This window comes from Ursus arctos, chromosome X, assembly GCF_023065955.2.
Source record: "Ursus arctos isolate Adak ecotype North America chromosome X, UrsArc2.0, whole genome shotgun sequence".
NCBI classification, from domain to species: Eukaryota; Metazoa; Chordata; class Mammalia; order Carnivora; family Ursidae; genus Ursus; species Ursus arctos.
In genome coordinates, this window is record NC_079873.1 from 84,341,526 (window position 1) to 84,357,220 (window position 15,695).

General features: G+C 49.2%; 2 protein-coding genes across 2 annotated transcripts in view; one reads left to right on the forward strand and one right to left on the reverse strand.

Moving 5' to 3' along the window:
• ATG4A (autophagy related 4A cysteine peptidase) overlaps positions 1 to 10,616 on the forward strand; it is a 51,844-nt gene extending 41,228 nt beyond the window's left edge. The window contains exons 7-13 of the mRNA XM_026478807.4: positions 1,636 to 1,715; positions 2,436 to 2,623; positions 2,745 to 2,823; positions 6,534 to 6,679; positions 7,915 to 7,971; positions 9,434 to 9,542; positions 10,080 to 10,616. Of these exons, the coding sequence (XP_026334592.1) occupies positions 1,636 to 1,715; positions 2,436 to 2,623; positions 2,745 to 2,823; positions 6,534 to 6,679; positions 7,915 to 7,971; positions 9,434 to 9,542; positions 10,080 to 10,150 (730 nt within the window). The 3' untranslated portion in view covers positions 10,151 to 10,616. The remainder of the gene's footprint in view (positions 1 to 1,635; positions 1,716 to 2,435; positions 2,624 to 2,744; positions 2,824 to 6,533; positions 6,680 to 7,914; positions 7,972 to 9,433; positions 9,543 to 10,079) is intronic.
• A 2,022-nt stretch (positions 10,617 to 12,638) lies between these two features.
• COL4A6 (collagen type IV alpha 6 chain) overlaps positions 12,639 to 15,695 on the reverse strand; it is a 263,258-nt gene continuing 260,201 nt past the window's right edge. The window contains exon 46 of the mRNA XM_026478810.4: positions 12,639 to 14,260. Coding sequence (XP_026334595.1) covers positions 14,000 to 14,260 — 261 coding nt within the window. The 3' untranslated portion in view covers positions 12,639 to 13,999. The remainder of the gene's footprint in view (positions 14,261 to 15,695) is intronic.

The window sequence follows — 15,695 nt, forward strand, 5'->3', positions numbered from 1 at the left end:
GGGTGTAGCTTGCTTCTTCAACTCCTGGGCTCTCCGGAGGATGATGGTGGGACCCACTCCATGGAAAGTACCGAGGGGGCCCTGTTTCAGTTATTAGCCAGTCTTCACTGAAGCAGAATGCTCTGGAAATGTGCTCATGAGGGGAGTAGGCTGGATTTCCCAGGGACCCAAGTGAAGTCGGTATCTTGGCTTTACTCCTTGCTAATGGTACCACCCCTCTGAGACCACTTTCTTGCCTTGGCCCATAGTTCCTTTGGGGGTGCATGGTTGATTTTGCTGACGGAAGATCTGGCAGTATTTCGGGAGCCAGTGTGGGAACCCAGGGTAGACCGTGTAGAAGATGAATCAGAAGGGCCGTTGCCGGGCCCCAAACCCAGCCTGAAATGGTTGGCTTTTTACATGACGTCTCTCAGAATTTGCTTCTTTATTCTGAATTTTGAAGTTCTCAACAACAGAGAAATGGAAACATACATTTTTTAATGATTTTTTATTATATTATGTTAGTCACCATACAGTACATCCCCGGTTTCCGATGTAAAGCTCGATGATTCATTAGTTGCGTATAACACCCAGTGCACCATGCAATACGTGCCCTCCTTACTACCCATCACCGGTCTATCCCATTCCCCCACCCCCCTCCCCTCTGAGGCCCTCAGTTTGGGAAACATACATTTTTAAAAGAATTTAAGTGGGCCCTAATTCATTGTGATTGCTACCATTAACAACAGAGTATTAGTATATCAGGGAAAGGTCCTACATCAGACGAAATGAAATGAAAGTGTAATGGTAATTAACCTCTTCCTGGGAGCTACCTTGGTCAGGAAAAGAATTTTTTTTTTCTTTTGTCCAGCAAGACTGGTCTTTACCCAAGATTCCCAGAAGTACCCAGGTTAAACGTGCCCTCTTTCAGATGGGCTAGAGGGAAACAGAACGGAGATATGGTCATGGTGCTTTACTCAGAGCCCAGATGATCTCTCTGTGAAAAGGTTTTCTTTCTAACCCCTTCTGAAGTCACACAATTCAGCATGCTGTCTCTCTTCAGCTGTTGACCAGCGAGGCCCCACCCCAAGGCCACCTGCAGCCCGAGTTTCTTGAACAGCGTTTGCACTGCACATGGGGAGGGGTGTAAGAGAGCGCTCTCTCTCTCTGCATTTTTCTGGGTCTTATTCTCCATATTATCCATGCTCCCAAATATGTGTGTGTATGTGTGTATATTTATATTTATTTATATTTTTATAACAGTTTCCTTTTTTTGAAAAAAAAAAAAAACAGTAAGTCAGAATGTCTTTTATTTGGGAAGAGAAAAAATAAAATCTCTTGGGAGCAGAAATGTTGGTACCTTTTCTCTTTCACCCAGCAGGAATGAGATCATCTTGTGAGGTAGATTTTTCCATTTTGTAAAGCAGGGCTTTATTTTTTCAGGGTTTGAAAACAGTGACTCTGTGGCATTCCTGAGGGTCTTGGACGTGGAATGTTCCAGAGCTCTCGGTCAAGGGGGCCAGAGCTTGACCCGGACCCTAACTTCTCTGTGGCTCAGTGTTTGGTGACTTTAGGGACACAGGGCATGGATTGTACTGCTCCCTGCTGATGTTGCCATCTTCCCCAATTTTGACCTCACTGTGTGTTGCTTTGCAGAAAACTTGCTTTATTTGACGAATGGAATTCCTTGGCTGTTTATGTTTCAATGGATAACACAGTGGTCATTGAAGATATCAGTGAGTCCCTAGCCTGCTTACTTTCCCAGGTGGTGGGTGGTTGAGGTCCTTCCTCAACATTCAGAAAGTGTGTATGTGTGTGTATGTGTGTGTGTGTGTGTGTGTGTGAGAGAGAGAGAGAGAGAGAGAGAGAGAGAGAGAGAGAGAAGAGACAGAGAGATAGACACTGACCTTGGCCTGCTCCAGCAAAGTAGGGAAACTTAGGGGAGCACAGGACTCTGGTTAATCATTCCCTGTGCCTTTTCTTCTCTTCCCTTTCAGCTTTCTGAAAGGAAGAATACAATGAGAGGGTCCTCTCTCTCTGGAAAGGCCCAGACCCTTTCCCTGTAGGATACTCAAAGTGAGGATAATCAGTTAAACCATCGACAGGTGTTCTGCTGAGACCCCATTTGCCCAGCCCTGTCCTCTCTACCATGGGGTTAGAGTAACCAAAAGATACAGCCCCTGTCTCAGAGGTCCTTGCAGACTAGTTGAGAAATAAGAATTTCTCAATGAGCCCCTAATATCCGGCAGGAGGTGAGTGCTCAGTTGCCAGAAGGAAGAGAAATAAGGGCCGGAGGAGAGGCCTGGGCTTCCTGTGGGAGGCGGGGCAAGCTGGCCCCTGGTGGCAGAGGGGAGGGGGCTCCCAGGCAGGAGATGAGGTGGCCCTAAGTTTTGCCCTGGGCATATCTTGGGTGACTGGATACCCCTTGACCCAGTTCTCTTGTCTTCCTTTTCTAGAAAAAATGTGCTGTGTCCTTCCCTTGAGTTCCGCCACAGTGGGTGAGAGCCCCCCCGACACTCTGAATGCTTCGAACCAGAGTAAGGGCACCCCTGCCGGCTGCCCAGCCTGGAAACCCCTGCTGCTCATTGTGCCCCTTCGCCTGGGCATAAACCAAATCAACCCTGTCTATGTTGATGCGTTCAAAGTAAGTCACTCCTTTTCCCGGGCCCATTGCCGCCTGCCCATCACACCGCCATGTGAGCACGGAGATCCGTGAGCAGCAGTCCACAAGTGAGTTGAGAATCTTGCGTTCTCTTTCCCTCTAGGAGTGTTTTAAGATGCCACAGTCTTTAGGGGCATTAGGAGGAAAACCAAATAACGCCTATTATTTCATAGGATTCTTAGGTAAGAAAAGAGGACTCACAAGTAAGTTGTCACGGGCTAGGGGAGGGCGGGCAGAAGGTTTGCACGGGAGCCCAGGCAATTCTGGCTAGGGGGCCCTCATCTCGCCCAGTGGGGCCGTGGCCTCTGGTCAGCTCATCCTGTCTCTGGCCTGATCGTGGAGAGTAACACGTCTCAGTGCCTGATGGAGAGCAGGTCCATCTCGATAAGATGGTCCCACAGCTGCTTGCCCGCTGGACCACCTCAAGGGCACGGCATCATTTTAGCATCTCTCTCTCCTTTCTGTGGGGCCCAGAGTGGCAGGGTGTCGCTCCCCTGGCATTGTGGATCCCCCTTTTCTTGGGGCTTGGGAATTCAGGCTAGGAACCATCCTCTGACTTCCCAGGTCCACGCAGCTGGGCCTGCTGCCTCATCGTTCAGAGCCATGACCAGGTAGAATTGACAGGAGGCAAAGACAGAGCTACCCTTTTTCTGGTAATGGGGGCTAAGCCTTAAAACCACTAACGTTCCTAATGCGGATCCTAACAAGCAGCCCAGCATTCTCTTGCCTCAGTTGAGGCCTCTGGAAACCTAGCCCCCGCGTACACTAGCTGTGATCTGAGTCATTTAAAGCCCTTACACCAGGCAAACTAGCCCGGTGCTTCTCAGACTCTAATGTGTGCCTCGAGGAATCTGAGCTTGGATTACAAGGGAGAGCCTTGGATAGGCAAGGGGAACCAGAGCAGGCATGGGGAGTGGCATGAGCGATGTGCAGAGGAGAGGGCCAAGTGGGCTCGGCCACCCTCCCGCCCCATGCCTTGGAGATTCAGAGAGCTGAGGCGGCGTGGGAACAGACATCCCTGGCCCTGTACTCCGTCTCCCACTTGCCAGCTGTATGATAGCAAGTAAAGAATATCCACTCTTTTGTCTCAGTTTCCTCATGTGGAAAACAGGGCCAAGGCCCCTGGCCGCCTGTCAGTAGTAGAGCGTGTGACTCTTGCTCTCGGGGTCGTGAGTTTGAGCCCCACACTGGGCATAGAGTTTACTGTAAAAAGCAAAAAAAAAAGAAAACAGGGCTCATCCCTGCCTCGCCATGCTGTCACCTCAGAGGAGAGCACTCAGCAAGAGCAGGGCACATGGCGTGCACCCAGTGAAAGGTGGCCCCACCCTTCCTGACCCCAACACTTGTCTTTCCTTTGCTGGCTCTTCTCTTTTTTGAGGTGAGGGTTTCTCCACCTTGGCCTGAGCTCTCGCTATTGCTGCCATCTATTGGTCGAGCCTGAGAACTACAGCTTGATGGATCGTTGGCAAACCAGGGAAGCATTTATTTTTCTCCATACAAAATCCAGTCTTTGGAGTCCTGTCAATGTAGATGCCTTCCGCTTCTAAGCTTTTGGGTTTCTCTCAAAGAGAAGGTTGCAAAAATCAATTTTCTCTTTTGCTGTGCTCGAGGCCAAGGCAGAAACAGATTGGAAAATAATTTCAGAGGGACCTCAAGGAACAATGTATGGGGTTCCCGGGGGCCCTGGCCTCCCTTACCCCAATTTACCCAGAAAGAGTTTGCCAAGCTGGTGTAGCCCCCCTGTTTCGTGAGGCCACTGGATCAGGGTGACTTTTGTGGAGGTTGACTACTCATTAAAGGGGCATGGGCAATCCTCACCTCCCCAGACAGGGGTTTGCACAGTTCCCATTTGCCCATTGCCTTTCATAAATCTTTTGCTTCACCTTGATTTGAGGCCCCAAAGTCCTCCCGAATCCCCTTTTCTGACTTACCCCCTTACTGCATTAGGGTGGGGGTTCCAGACTGGTCGAATGTCTGAAGGGAGGGAACAGATGAGAACTGCCATTTGCTGAACAGCTGTCTTGTGTCAGGGACCCTGCAAAGTCCCACCCCCAGATAGATAGATAGATAGAGAACATATATACACATATAGGTATAGATAATCCGAAATAGAGATATAGTTATAGATTATGCGATACCCCCGTGAGTTAAAGCTTACCATGGTGAAACTAAGAGTTAGAGGGATTGTTGCCCAAGGGCACCCAACTAGAAAGTAGCCAAGTCAGCATTCAATTCCAATTTGGCCATCTCTGCCTACCATGCCACATTGCTTCCCGAGGGCCCTCTTTCCCGGTGGGAAGCTGGGAAAAGCTCTCGATGTGTGACACTATGTCTAGGATGAGAGTCTGGCTTGTCCGATTTTGCCTGCTTAGACAGGAGATGTTTGTCCCCTGCACTTGGGTGAAGGTTGCCACTGGAGATCCATAGCGTGAGCCCCGTGTCTGCAGATGGTTGACCAGACTGCCTCTTGTTCTCAGGCCTAATTAGATACCTTGCTTTGGTCCCCACATCACTTCTAGGACTTTTTAGGGATTCTACTGTATCTCTTTTAAGCACTCTCAGAAACAGCGCAGCCTGCAAAGCTCCACGATACACACACACACACACACACACACACGGAAAGAGCCAGAATTGGAGAGGATGCTCTTACTGTCTAACTATTCCCAGCACCTTAACTTGAAACACTCTGGCAGAATGCTTGATCCTAATCCTGCTCTGAATTTCTATTTTCTTGTGCACAACTTCCTTTTCTTCTTACTTTTCTATGGTCATAAGTAGGCTTCCTTCTGAACATCCTGGTTGTTGCTTTTCTTTGTGACTTGCAGCTTTTCGGGGTATAACGATCTCACCCACCTGTGGTCTAGGGGAAACATATATGTCTGTGATAGAGACAAGTTAAGCTATTCATCAGGCATCGGAAACACGTTCTCTGCTGACGGAAGCATTTAGATGTGGCCTAGCACAATCCTGGATGCTATTCCAGGGAGGGTCTTGGGGGCCATCTCTCCCTAGCCCATCCTCCTGCCTTGGATGGATCTCTCTTTGATTGCCTAACCCAGTCTAGAACGCAGAGGCCCAGCTGGTCCTGAGGCCAGGCCAGTGAGTTTGGGGTGCCACTTTCACCAACTCCGATGAGCATTGGGAGGGCCTCTCAGCCCTTTGAATATCAAAGTAGAGGTTTTATTATCTCAGACTCCTCCCAGGTCATTACTGGGCTGGGTTTTTTCAACTTAATGAAGCAATGGCTTTTCTCCCCTTTGTGCAGGCCCATCATCTCACAGTGAATTTCCTCGGTGAGATGTATCTGTACTGGTATCAAAGCGACCAGAGCAGCGCTTCCTACTAGGAATCGCAAACTTGCTAGCTATCAAGACCAGCAGTCAGAGCCCCTCTGTAGCAGAGTCAGCGTTCCCGTTTCTTTGGGAAGGCCAAGGCCTTTTTTTCTTACCAGACGTGCTCTCTGACCACAGGTCTGAGAACCAATGGCATGGAGTGAGATGCTTCCCACTGTGGAAGGAGGCAGGAAGCTCCCCAGTGGCACCGGGGCTCATGCCCTGGGGATTGTACCTACCACCTCGTTGCTAACTGCTGCTCACAGAGCTGCCATGTCATCTGTGGTCTCTCATTCGCACATTTTCTCAACCCCGTCCCTCTCCATTTTTGGTCTTGGGCTTTGAGGACACGTAAATGCTAGGGTGAGTCTTCTCATTGAGTGATTGGAGTTGGTTTCTTTTAAGCATGATCACCCAAGTTCAGGCTTTCTGTCATCTCATTCCCATTGTCACCAAAGGGAGGGGTTAAGAAAACCAGAGCACCTCCTCCCCCCTGAGGGACAGCAGGAGGGCCAGGGCCGGTGGTTCTTTCTAGATTAAGTGTGTTTCATTCCAAACAGGCGATGAGCTCATTTTCTTGGACCCTCACACAACCCAGACTTTTGTTGACACCGAAGAGAATGGAACGGTTGACGACCAGACTTTCCATTGCCTGCAGTCTCCGCAGCGAATGAGCATCTTGAACTTGGACCCTTCCGTAGCGCTGGTGGGTATCTGAAGGTTGGGTGGGCCGAGAGATACGATGCCACCCTGTTACAGATTGGTTCCCTGGGAGCTCTCCAGGTTGGTAGGTAGAACGGCAAGAGTATGTTCACTCACTGTGCCCCGACCCCTGAGAGGTACATAGTATAGTGGGGAAGGGATGGACCCTGAAGGCAAACTAAACTACTAGAGTTGGAATCCAGGGCCTGCCACTTACTAGCTATGGGCTTAGGGGGAGTCCTTGAACTTTTCTGAGCCTCTGTCTTCTCATCCCTAAAATGAGCAAAACAATACTTCCTTCAGGGTTGTGGGAGGCATACTGTGCATATAAGGCACCCAGCATAGTGCGGGCACATCGTAAGCGTTCTGTAAACATTGGTTATTGTTAGTGTTACAGTCTTTCCCCTTTTACTTCTTGCACCCTGATTACGGCCACCCAGGCACAGGGAATAAGGCGGGACATAGTTAGGGAGGGATCAGGGGGCAAGACCTTCTGGGCGGATAGCGCTCATTTCCCTGGGCACACGATCCAGGAAGATGCAGGGTTTTCCCCCGGAGGTGTGACTACCGTCCACACACGCTGAACGGACAGCTGCCTGTGAAGTTACTGGTGCTTCTGAGGCCTGTCTGCTCCTCTCTTCCAGTTTAACCCGATTGTCAGAGCGCCAGAGACTGAGAGCGGACAAGAGTCCTGCTCTTGTTCTGGACCATTCTTTCACTACTGTGGGATGGCTCTGAGGCTAGGGAAGGAGCTGGATGATTCTCTTTATTCTAACAGATCATTTCCTTTGGGTCAAAGCCTTCTTATTATGTACTGCCTCTAACAAAAAGTACTATTTGCCTTTCATTGGTTGGTTTAATCGACTGTTCTTTACGGATGTGTCTTTTTGCGTACCGAGTGTAATGGAATTAACCCCATACTTTGGAGATTGGTCTTCAAGTTACTCTATCTCGCAGTGTGAGGGGAGGGGGACAGGGAGGGACAAGGATAGGGAGGGAGAGAGGGAGGAGGGGAAGGGAGAGATGGGATGAACGAGTAAATGCGTGTGTCCAGGTAAGGCAATGACCCTGGAGAGGGAGCAAAGCAGCCGTTGTGCTTCGTTATTGCTGGAAGACGCATCTAAAGCGAGCGGCCCACATCCCAGCTCTGGGCCAGTGGCACCATCTTGCAGTACAAAGGGCCTGACTCGGTGCCCCTGACCAGTTCTAAGTTATATTCTCTTGCTTTCCCCCCCCAAGGGATTTTTCTGCAAAGAAGAAAAGGACTTTGATAGCTGGTGTAGCCTTGTGCAGAAGGTAAAGACATGTGTTTTTCTTTGTCTTAAAAGCAGAAGTTATTCAGTAGGATCCCTTTTCAGGACTGCTTCACGTAGTGACATGAATCTAGCCTGATAGGATTGTATTGCAAGAGAAAAACTAAGATATGGGGAATTATGCCTAACTCTGGGGGAAACCAGAGCAAAACCTTTGTTTGAAATATGCGTAGTGTGTCAAGTGAGTGATATTTTTAGCTATGTAATGTCTCATCTGATTATGCCTACGAGTCACATGAAATATGCAACGAATATTCCACCATTTTCACTTAAAAATGCTAATTTCACATAGTTCGGCCTAAGTTTTTCCTCATTCTGTTCATAGTGCTGAGATGGTTGAAGGAACCAAACTGCTGTTGTATTTGTTTCGTGGTCTGTTTACAGTTTCATATAGTCCATGATGTAGTTTTTAGGGAGCTTGTCTTTCTCTTAACTGTCTCATTTCTATATAACGTAGGCACGCTGCCATTAAAGGAAACGCAATTTGCAGGCATCTGTGTAAACACTAAAGCCAGATATTCTCTCTTCTCGGTATTTTGTGTAAAAGGGTATTTACTGTTTTGCTGGCTCACCAGTTTTTGTATCTGCCCCCCTCATCCTCACGTCTAACACATGCCAAGTATGTGGGAGACATTGATAAATGCTTGTTGAAAGAAGGGCGATTACAGGGAGTAGTTGAAAAGCACCCTGGATGGGGTGGCAGGAGACATGCTGTTCTCCTGTGTGGAAAAAAAAAAAAGAAAGAAAAGGAAAGGAAAGGAAAGGAAAGGAAAGAAAAGAAAAGAAAAGAAAAGAAAAAAAGAGGTTGGGGAGATGGGAGCCCAGAGCTTCTTGCAAGTGTAAGGAGGGCAGATTTTTTCTTCACAAGCGAACAGATAATTGACGCTAATGTCCCTAGCTGACTCTGCAACCCTAGTTAATCATTGGCTGGGACACAATGGAGAATTCTTTTCTAGAGGCAACACTTAACGTGTCAGAATGCAGCGAAACTCTATTCACATCCCATGTAAAGTTTGAATGAAAGCTCTCTGGTAAGACTGTGCCATCTAAATTAGGACATAACAACACAAGTGTTGGACTAAAACCAGAACCATGCCAACACAATGTACCAGGATCCTCTGGGGGCAGATTTCCCGTAATTAACACACATTTCTTTGGAGCCAACCCTTCAGGAATGGCTCGGCGCTGAATTGAGTTAGGCCAGGACAGCTGGCCTTCCATCAGATACTCCCTCCAGTGTCTTTCCTTCCTGGCCGACCAGAGCTAGAATTGAAGGGGGCTGGGTCTTCGGATGGGTCGAGTAGAGGATGGGCACATTAGCTAGGGCTTTGTTCTCACCTTTCAACAACCAGGCCACCCTTGTAGGGTTTGGGATCACAGATGGACAACCGGACTGAATGCGTTGTCAGTTTAACATGTTTACAACTGTTTCTGTGTGTCCTCAGGAAATTCTAAAGGAAAACTTAAGGATGTTTGAATTAGTTCAGAAACATCCATCGCACTGGCCTCCCTTTGTTCCTCCAGCCAAGCCAGAAGTGACAACTACCGGGGCAGGTAAGCCATTGTTCCGGGGCTCTTGGGTAGCGGCTGTTTTATGAGACCGAAGCAACTGTGGCTCACGCTTTCCGTGGAATGTACAGCTTCTCCTCAGCTGGCCCGAACGAGGAATGGTGTCCCTGATGATTTTAACCTTCCGACAAACTGATCTTTACCAGTTTCAAAGCCTGATAGTAGAAGAAAATGAGCTCGAGGCAAAAGGGCCATGCAAAATCAGAAATGATGAGAACGTGTATTCAGGGTCTGGCTCAAAAAACAAATCAGGGGCCAGGGGTGATTCAAAAGGTACCTCAGAGACCCCAGAGCCTCATCCTCATCCCTGGGATTTAAAGTGTGGAATGAGCTCAATTATTTTGCTTCTTTCTAGAGAATCTCTAGTACTTGTCCGTGGTCCCACCTGCGAGTCTCCCCCACACAAGCTTTTCTGTAGCGAAACGATTAGAAAATGACTAGCCTCTAACTACTGAGTAACCGTACTGACCGCTTCAACCCGAGTGTCAAGCTTTCTTCTTTCTCATTTCCATATTCCGATAGAATTCATTGACTCTACTGAACAACTAGAGGAGTTTGACCTGGAGGAGGATTTCGAGATCCTGAGCGTCTAGGATAGCGGAAATGCGACTTGGAGGTCTGTCTTCCATCCGGCAGCAGAAGAACACAAACCCATTACATGAGACTTCTCTAGTCAGCAAGTGCCTGATATGCCAACAGCATACAAACTTGATAGCAATCATGACTGAGCCAATTACCATTTCTCAGAAAACAAATGATAACAACCCTTCCCCAGAACGAACTAGAGCAATCATGGAACTTAGGAGCAGAAAGATTAGGAGTCGTCCCTTGCTTCCCAGCTTGTCTTCCCTGGCCACAGCGAGTCTTCAGCTACTGAAACGAGGAGATGGATGTCTGGAAGGCAGACAGCAACTCCCACCTTGCTTCAAGCACCAGCAGAGGGGAGATGGGTACCCTGTGCTTCTTCACCCTTTCAGGACTGACTTCTTTGGGGCTAAATACTAAGAAGCAATCTGTTCTCTTGCTCTAATAATAAAGTGATTGCATCAGGGAGAAAAAGGTCTTATTAAGTTATTCGAATATGTATTTTAAATGGTTATAATTCAGATCAAAAATTTGTCTGAGAAATTCATCAAATGCGCCCTGGTTGATCTCCTTCTTGTCGGAGGGAACCGTACTACCCGATGGGTCACTGTCGCCATCCTTACTGATGTTTTTGTCAGATGTCACCCTGTCCTTCAATCAAGTCATGATCACTTTATTTTTAGTTGTTTATTTATTTAAAAACTTTTAAAATAGATTTTATTTATTTATTTGAGAGAGAGAGGGAGCATGGGGCAAAGGGAGAGAGAGAAGCAGACTCCCCACTGAGTGGGGAGCCCGACACGGGGCTCGATCCCAGGACCACCGGGATCATGACCTGAGCCGAAGCAGACCCTTCACCGACTGAGCCACCCAGGCGTCCCAAGTCACGATCACTTTAAATCAGCGGTGGGCATACCTTTCCTGTGAAGGGCCAAATAGTAAACACTTTCAGTTTTGCAGGCCATGTGGCCTCTGTCACAGCCACTCAGCTCTGCAGTCAAAGTGCAAGAGCAGCCGTCACCAGCGTGCACACGAATGAGCCTGGCTGTAAGCCAATAAAACTTTATTTACAAAAACAGGTGGAGAGCTGGATTTGGCTTGCAGGCTGTAGTTTGCCAATCACTGACTTAAAGTTGTTGATTTGGGGGAAATAAAAAATGGTGTTTGACTTCCACTTCATTCTGGTTGACGGCCATAATTAGAAAAAACTATTCATGTGGTGACATTTAATCCGTGCAGCAAATGCAATTCCAAACCGTTTCAGGATGAGCAACATAGCAAATCTTAAAGCACACGTTCATCAACTCGGCTTTGCTAAACCCTCTTTTGTGTGGCTGCACCTCAAGCCCGAGCGGTGTCTTCCCATCTTCCTCTCCTTCCTTCTTTTTTTTTTAAAGATTATTTTTATTTATTTATTCGACAGAGATAGAGACAGCCAGCGAGAGAGGGTACACAAGCAGGGGGAGTGGGAGAGGAAGGAGCAGGCTCATAGCGGAGGAGCCTGACATGGGGCTCGATCCCATAACGCCGGGATCACGCCCTGAGCTGAAGGCAGACGCTTAACCGCTGTGCCACCCAGGCGCCCCTCCTCTCCTTCCTTCTTAACTTGGGTGCATTTCACCCCCCTCGTCCACCAAGTCCCGACGAAGGCCAGCAACCACTAGCTTGACAGCTAGCACCAAACCAAAGTTGTTTTGTTTTGTCTTGTTTTGTTTGTATATGTAGGAATATTAGAACACTTGTTTCCTTAAATTCCATTTTGTTTCTGTTTTTTCCAGTAGGTAATATGTTCCAGTGGTTCGAAAATCAAAAAGTGCAAAGTGGTATGCAGTGAAAATGTCTCTCCCTCCCACAGGTCGGTTCCCTTCCCTGAATGCTCCCAGCGTCATTGCTTTCTTGTTTATCCGTCCAGATGATGTATTTTATGCATATACAAATATATGCATATATGTCTTGGATTTGATTTTAACAACTTCAACATTTCCCTACTTTTTAAAAAAAGATTTATTTATTTTTGAGAGCGAGAGAGAGCACACGCATGCATGGGGGTGGGGTGGAGGGGCAGAGGGAGAAGGTGAGAGTCTCCAGCAGACTCCAGGCTGGGCGTGGAGCCTGATGTGGGGCTCAGCCTCACGACCCCGAGATCACGACCTGAGCCAAAACTAAGAGTCGGACGCTTAACTGACTGTGCCACCCAGGCGCCCCAACATTTCTCTGCTTTTGATTTATCTATAAAGGATCCTGAAGCCCCAGAAGTTTGGAAACCCATTGCTGGAACTCTAGCATGGATGGGGCTGAAAGCAGTTGCAGGCATATTTTGAAACAAGTTGTGGATTTGTTGCTTTCTGCCCTTTGGCTTTAATTGTATTTTTCCCACCTCCGTGTTTTGTTGTAAAGCTCAGCTTGCGGTAGCAAGCTCTGAGGGGGACTCAAGAATTCTAGCGAGATGGACTTCGGAAAAGTATTCATCAGAGAATGTCAAAAGAGTCAAATGTTGATGTTTGATTCCTTTTATTTGTAATGTACAAAGCTGACAGCATGCTTGTAACTCAGGAGGTGAAGGTAACAAGAATTCAGATTATACTGATTATGCTTTCTCTGTGTTGGCACGGTTTACATAATATTTAAGGAAACAGAATCACCTGGAAGGAACTGCTTCATGTTAACACAGCTAAGTATTCTGGGAAACGGATCATCAGAGGAAATGGTTAAAACACATCCCCCTGCAGAGAATATAATACACTTTAGAGTCAACTCAGGCTTGCCTTAGGTCTGCCAACTGCTAAGGAGAGGAGGGTGCTAGATTTGTACGAGGTTTAACAACGTATTAAAATGGTTTCACAGGCTACCTGTGAAAGAGCAATTGGATGGACATTTTCACGGAAAGTCTCTAACAACAGCCTCAGAACGTAAAGGACCCAGCACACCGCAGCTTCGATTTGCCCCACTGTACACATCTGGATGGCATTTGGAATAAACAGGGGCCTCTGGGAAACTGGGACAAGGGCTTTGCCTTTTTTTGTTCCTGGAGTCAAAAGCAAAATTCACACCTCCTTACCCATCCACCTCTCCACCCGCCAGCCTGGGAGAAAGGGCTGTGGTTCTCATTTCCCTTTACTGCCGGCTGCATTTGGTGCCTCCCCTGCCCTACTGTGGACCGGGCCAAGTCCTAGGTCTCTGGCTGGGGAGGGAGCCAGCAAGGAGGAAGCGGTTCGTCAGGGACCGTCTGAAGTTACCGAGCCCCTCCTGAAGCACTCTGGGGCGCAGCGGTGCTCACTCTCCAAGGAATCAAAGCTCATCCCGGGTGGTGGGCGGGTACCCCATTCCAGGTCCGCCACCTGCCTAGACACAGTGGGTGCCCTGGACGAGTGAGAGCTTGCCTCATGCAGGCTGGAGCCACCCGCGAATGCTTGGCCAGAGAACGAACTTTCTGAATGTGGAAACACCGGCTTCTGGTTTAAGCCAAATAACGTGTGGTGACCTCTGGGCAGAACGAATTGACTTCTCAGCTATCGTGAAGGGCTTCTGATCAAGGCGGTGAGGAAAGCTAGTCGTCTAAGAAAGCAGTCGCCCAGCAGGTCTTTCTGAGGTAGCCGTGAGTAAGCACGCGAACATCCGAACCAAACGGTAGCACCAGGTTGAAATGGGACAGCAGACCTCAGTTGGGTGGGCTCACCCCTCGGGCCTGAGGGTCGGGGTGACCGGTGTCCTGTAGCCCAGCCCACAGGAGACGCCAACGTACAACTTGACGGAGGGGCAACAGGGCGTAGGCCTTCCTTCTTCAGCTCGTTCGGGTCTGTGAGGTGACCGTTGTGTGGGGGAGGGCAGGGCAGGGGGCAGGGGTGGCGGGTGCCACCCTACAGGCTTTTCATACACACCTGGCAGCGGCTGACCCGGGTGTGGAGCTGCCCGGCCTTGAGCGTTTCGGATGCCGGCTCCTCCCCAAACTGCTGCCTCTCTTCCACTGTGGTCAGCCAGAAACTGTACTTGTTGGCGAAGTAGTGGCAGGTGCCCCGGGCCCCGCTGCACTCGATGAAGGGCGTGGCGCGGAAATCCTCCAGGCAGGAGCCGGGGGAGACCAGCGACTGGCCGCCGCCCTCGGCGCCCGCCGCAGTGTGCTGAAACAGACAGGGTCAGGCGTCGGCGGCGGGCCCTTGCGGAGCTCTGGCAGCTCGGCTCAGCGCCAGCACCTAGCCAGCACCCCCAGAGCTCATGTTAGACGACCAGGGGCTGCTCGTCCTCCCTTGTAGCTCCGCCCCAAGCACCCTCCTAACCCACTGCGCTTGGGTGGCGGGGACCTCTTGGCCAACATCCCCCCCAAACTGCCGGCGTCCCACTGAGTTCCGAGGTGTGTTGCGTGGCTCCCTGCCAATCCCTGCGGGCAAGTAAGTCTGAGAAAGGCTGGATGAAGGCAGATTCAGTAGGTTTTAGAAGGCGGGTCTTCTCCGAGCCCTTGTCTACTCCAAGCCCTTGGGGGTGAACCCCAAGAAGAGAAAGAGCGTGAGCGCAGTACTTCACCAAGTGGCTAAACCCGGGGCCCCTCCCCCGGCCTATCTATGAATAGCGCTGGCTCTGCAGTTACCTTCCTTAGAACGTCTATCGGTTTTCGATCTGTACCACACCCTTTAGGGCAACATACAGCGTTTGTTGCTTGCTGAGCTCAAGAGGGCCTCGTACGTGGCTTAGCGCCCGGGCTCTCCCTTCAGGGCTCCTTCAGCATCCAGTATCAGTGCCATTCTTTAGCTTATAGTCGCCAGTCACCGTACCCACAGACTGCAGTCCCTGTCTCTCCACTCCCCATCCCCTGTCCCTTCATATCATCTGGGGTATTAGCTGGACCACAGGGGCTGAGACTTCATCCACACCCGGGTCAGCAAATGGCCGATGGGTCAGATGCCCAAGTTGGACGCTCAGGGATGGCTTGCTTTACAAAATTTCCGGAGGGTTAGTCTCCCTATAAGGGATCTTTCCTGATACCTGAAGCATCCAAATTTTCCTCATTTTGATCCTCAGATGGAAAACCTTCTGGAACAAGCGACATACTTCCCTGCCTTACTAAATGGCAGACGCTGGGTATTTTACACTTTGCGCAGGACTCGGGCTTGTTGTTGGGAATGTTGCTTTTTGTGTTGGGCCGTCGTGTCCCCATACTAAGTAGAGTTCTTAGGCCATCTTTGAATCATTCTCTCCCTCTTTCCTCCTTCTCAGCAGGCGTGTCTTATAGCTCCAAGATGCCATACTGGGCAGTCCAAATTCCCACCCTTACAGATTTTCAGGAAAGTATGGATATTCTAGAATGTTAGAATTCTGTGTAAAGTAAGAGTAAAGAGATTCTGAATAAGGACTTAACAGTGCTCCCGGGAGCAAAACACATGTGATTTTGCACAACTTTTGTACCATTGCTTGTGGAAGCTCAGGGGCCTCTTTGACTTACTTCCTGGTCTGGGTGGTGGGTGGGACAGAATGAGAGGTGAGGCCATAAACTGCCCGCTTCACAGACAGAGCAAAACAGGCAAGTACCTCATCCTGGGCAGGTATGCCAATGTGAGGAGG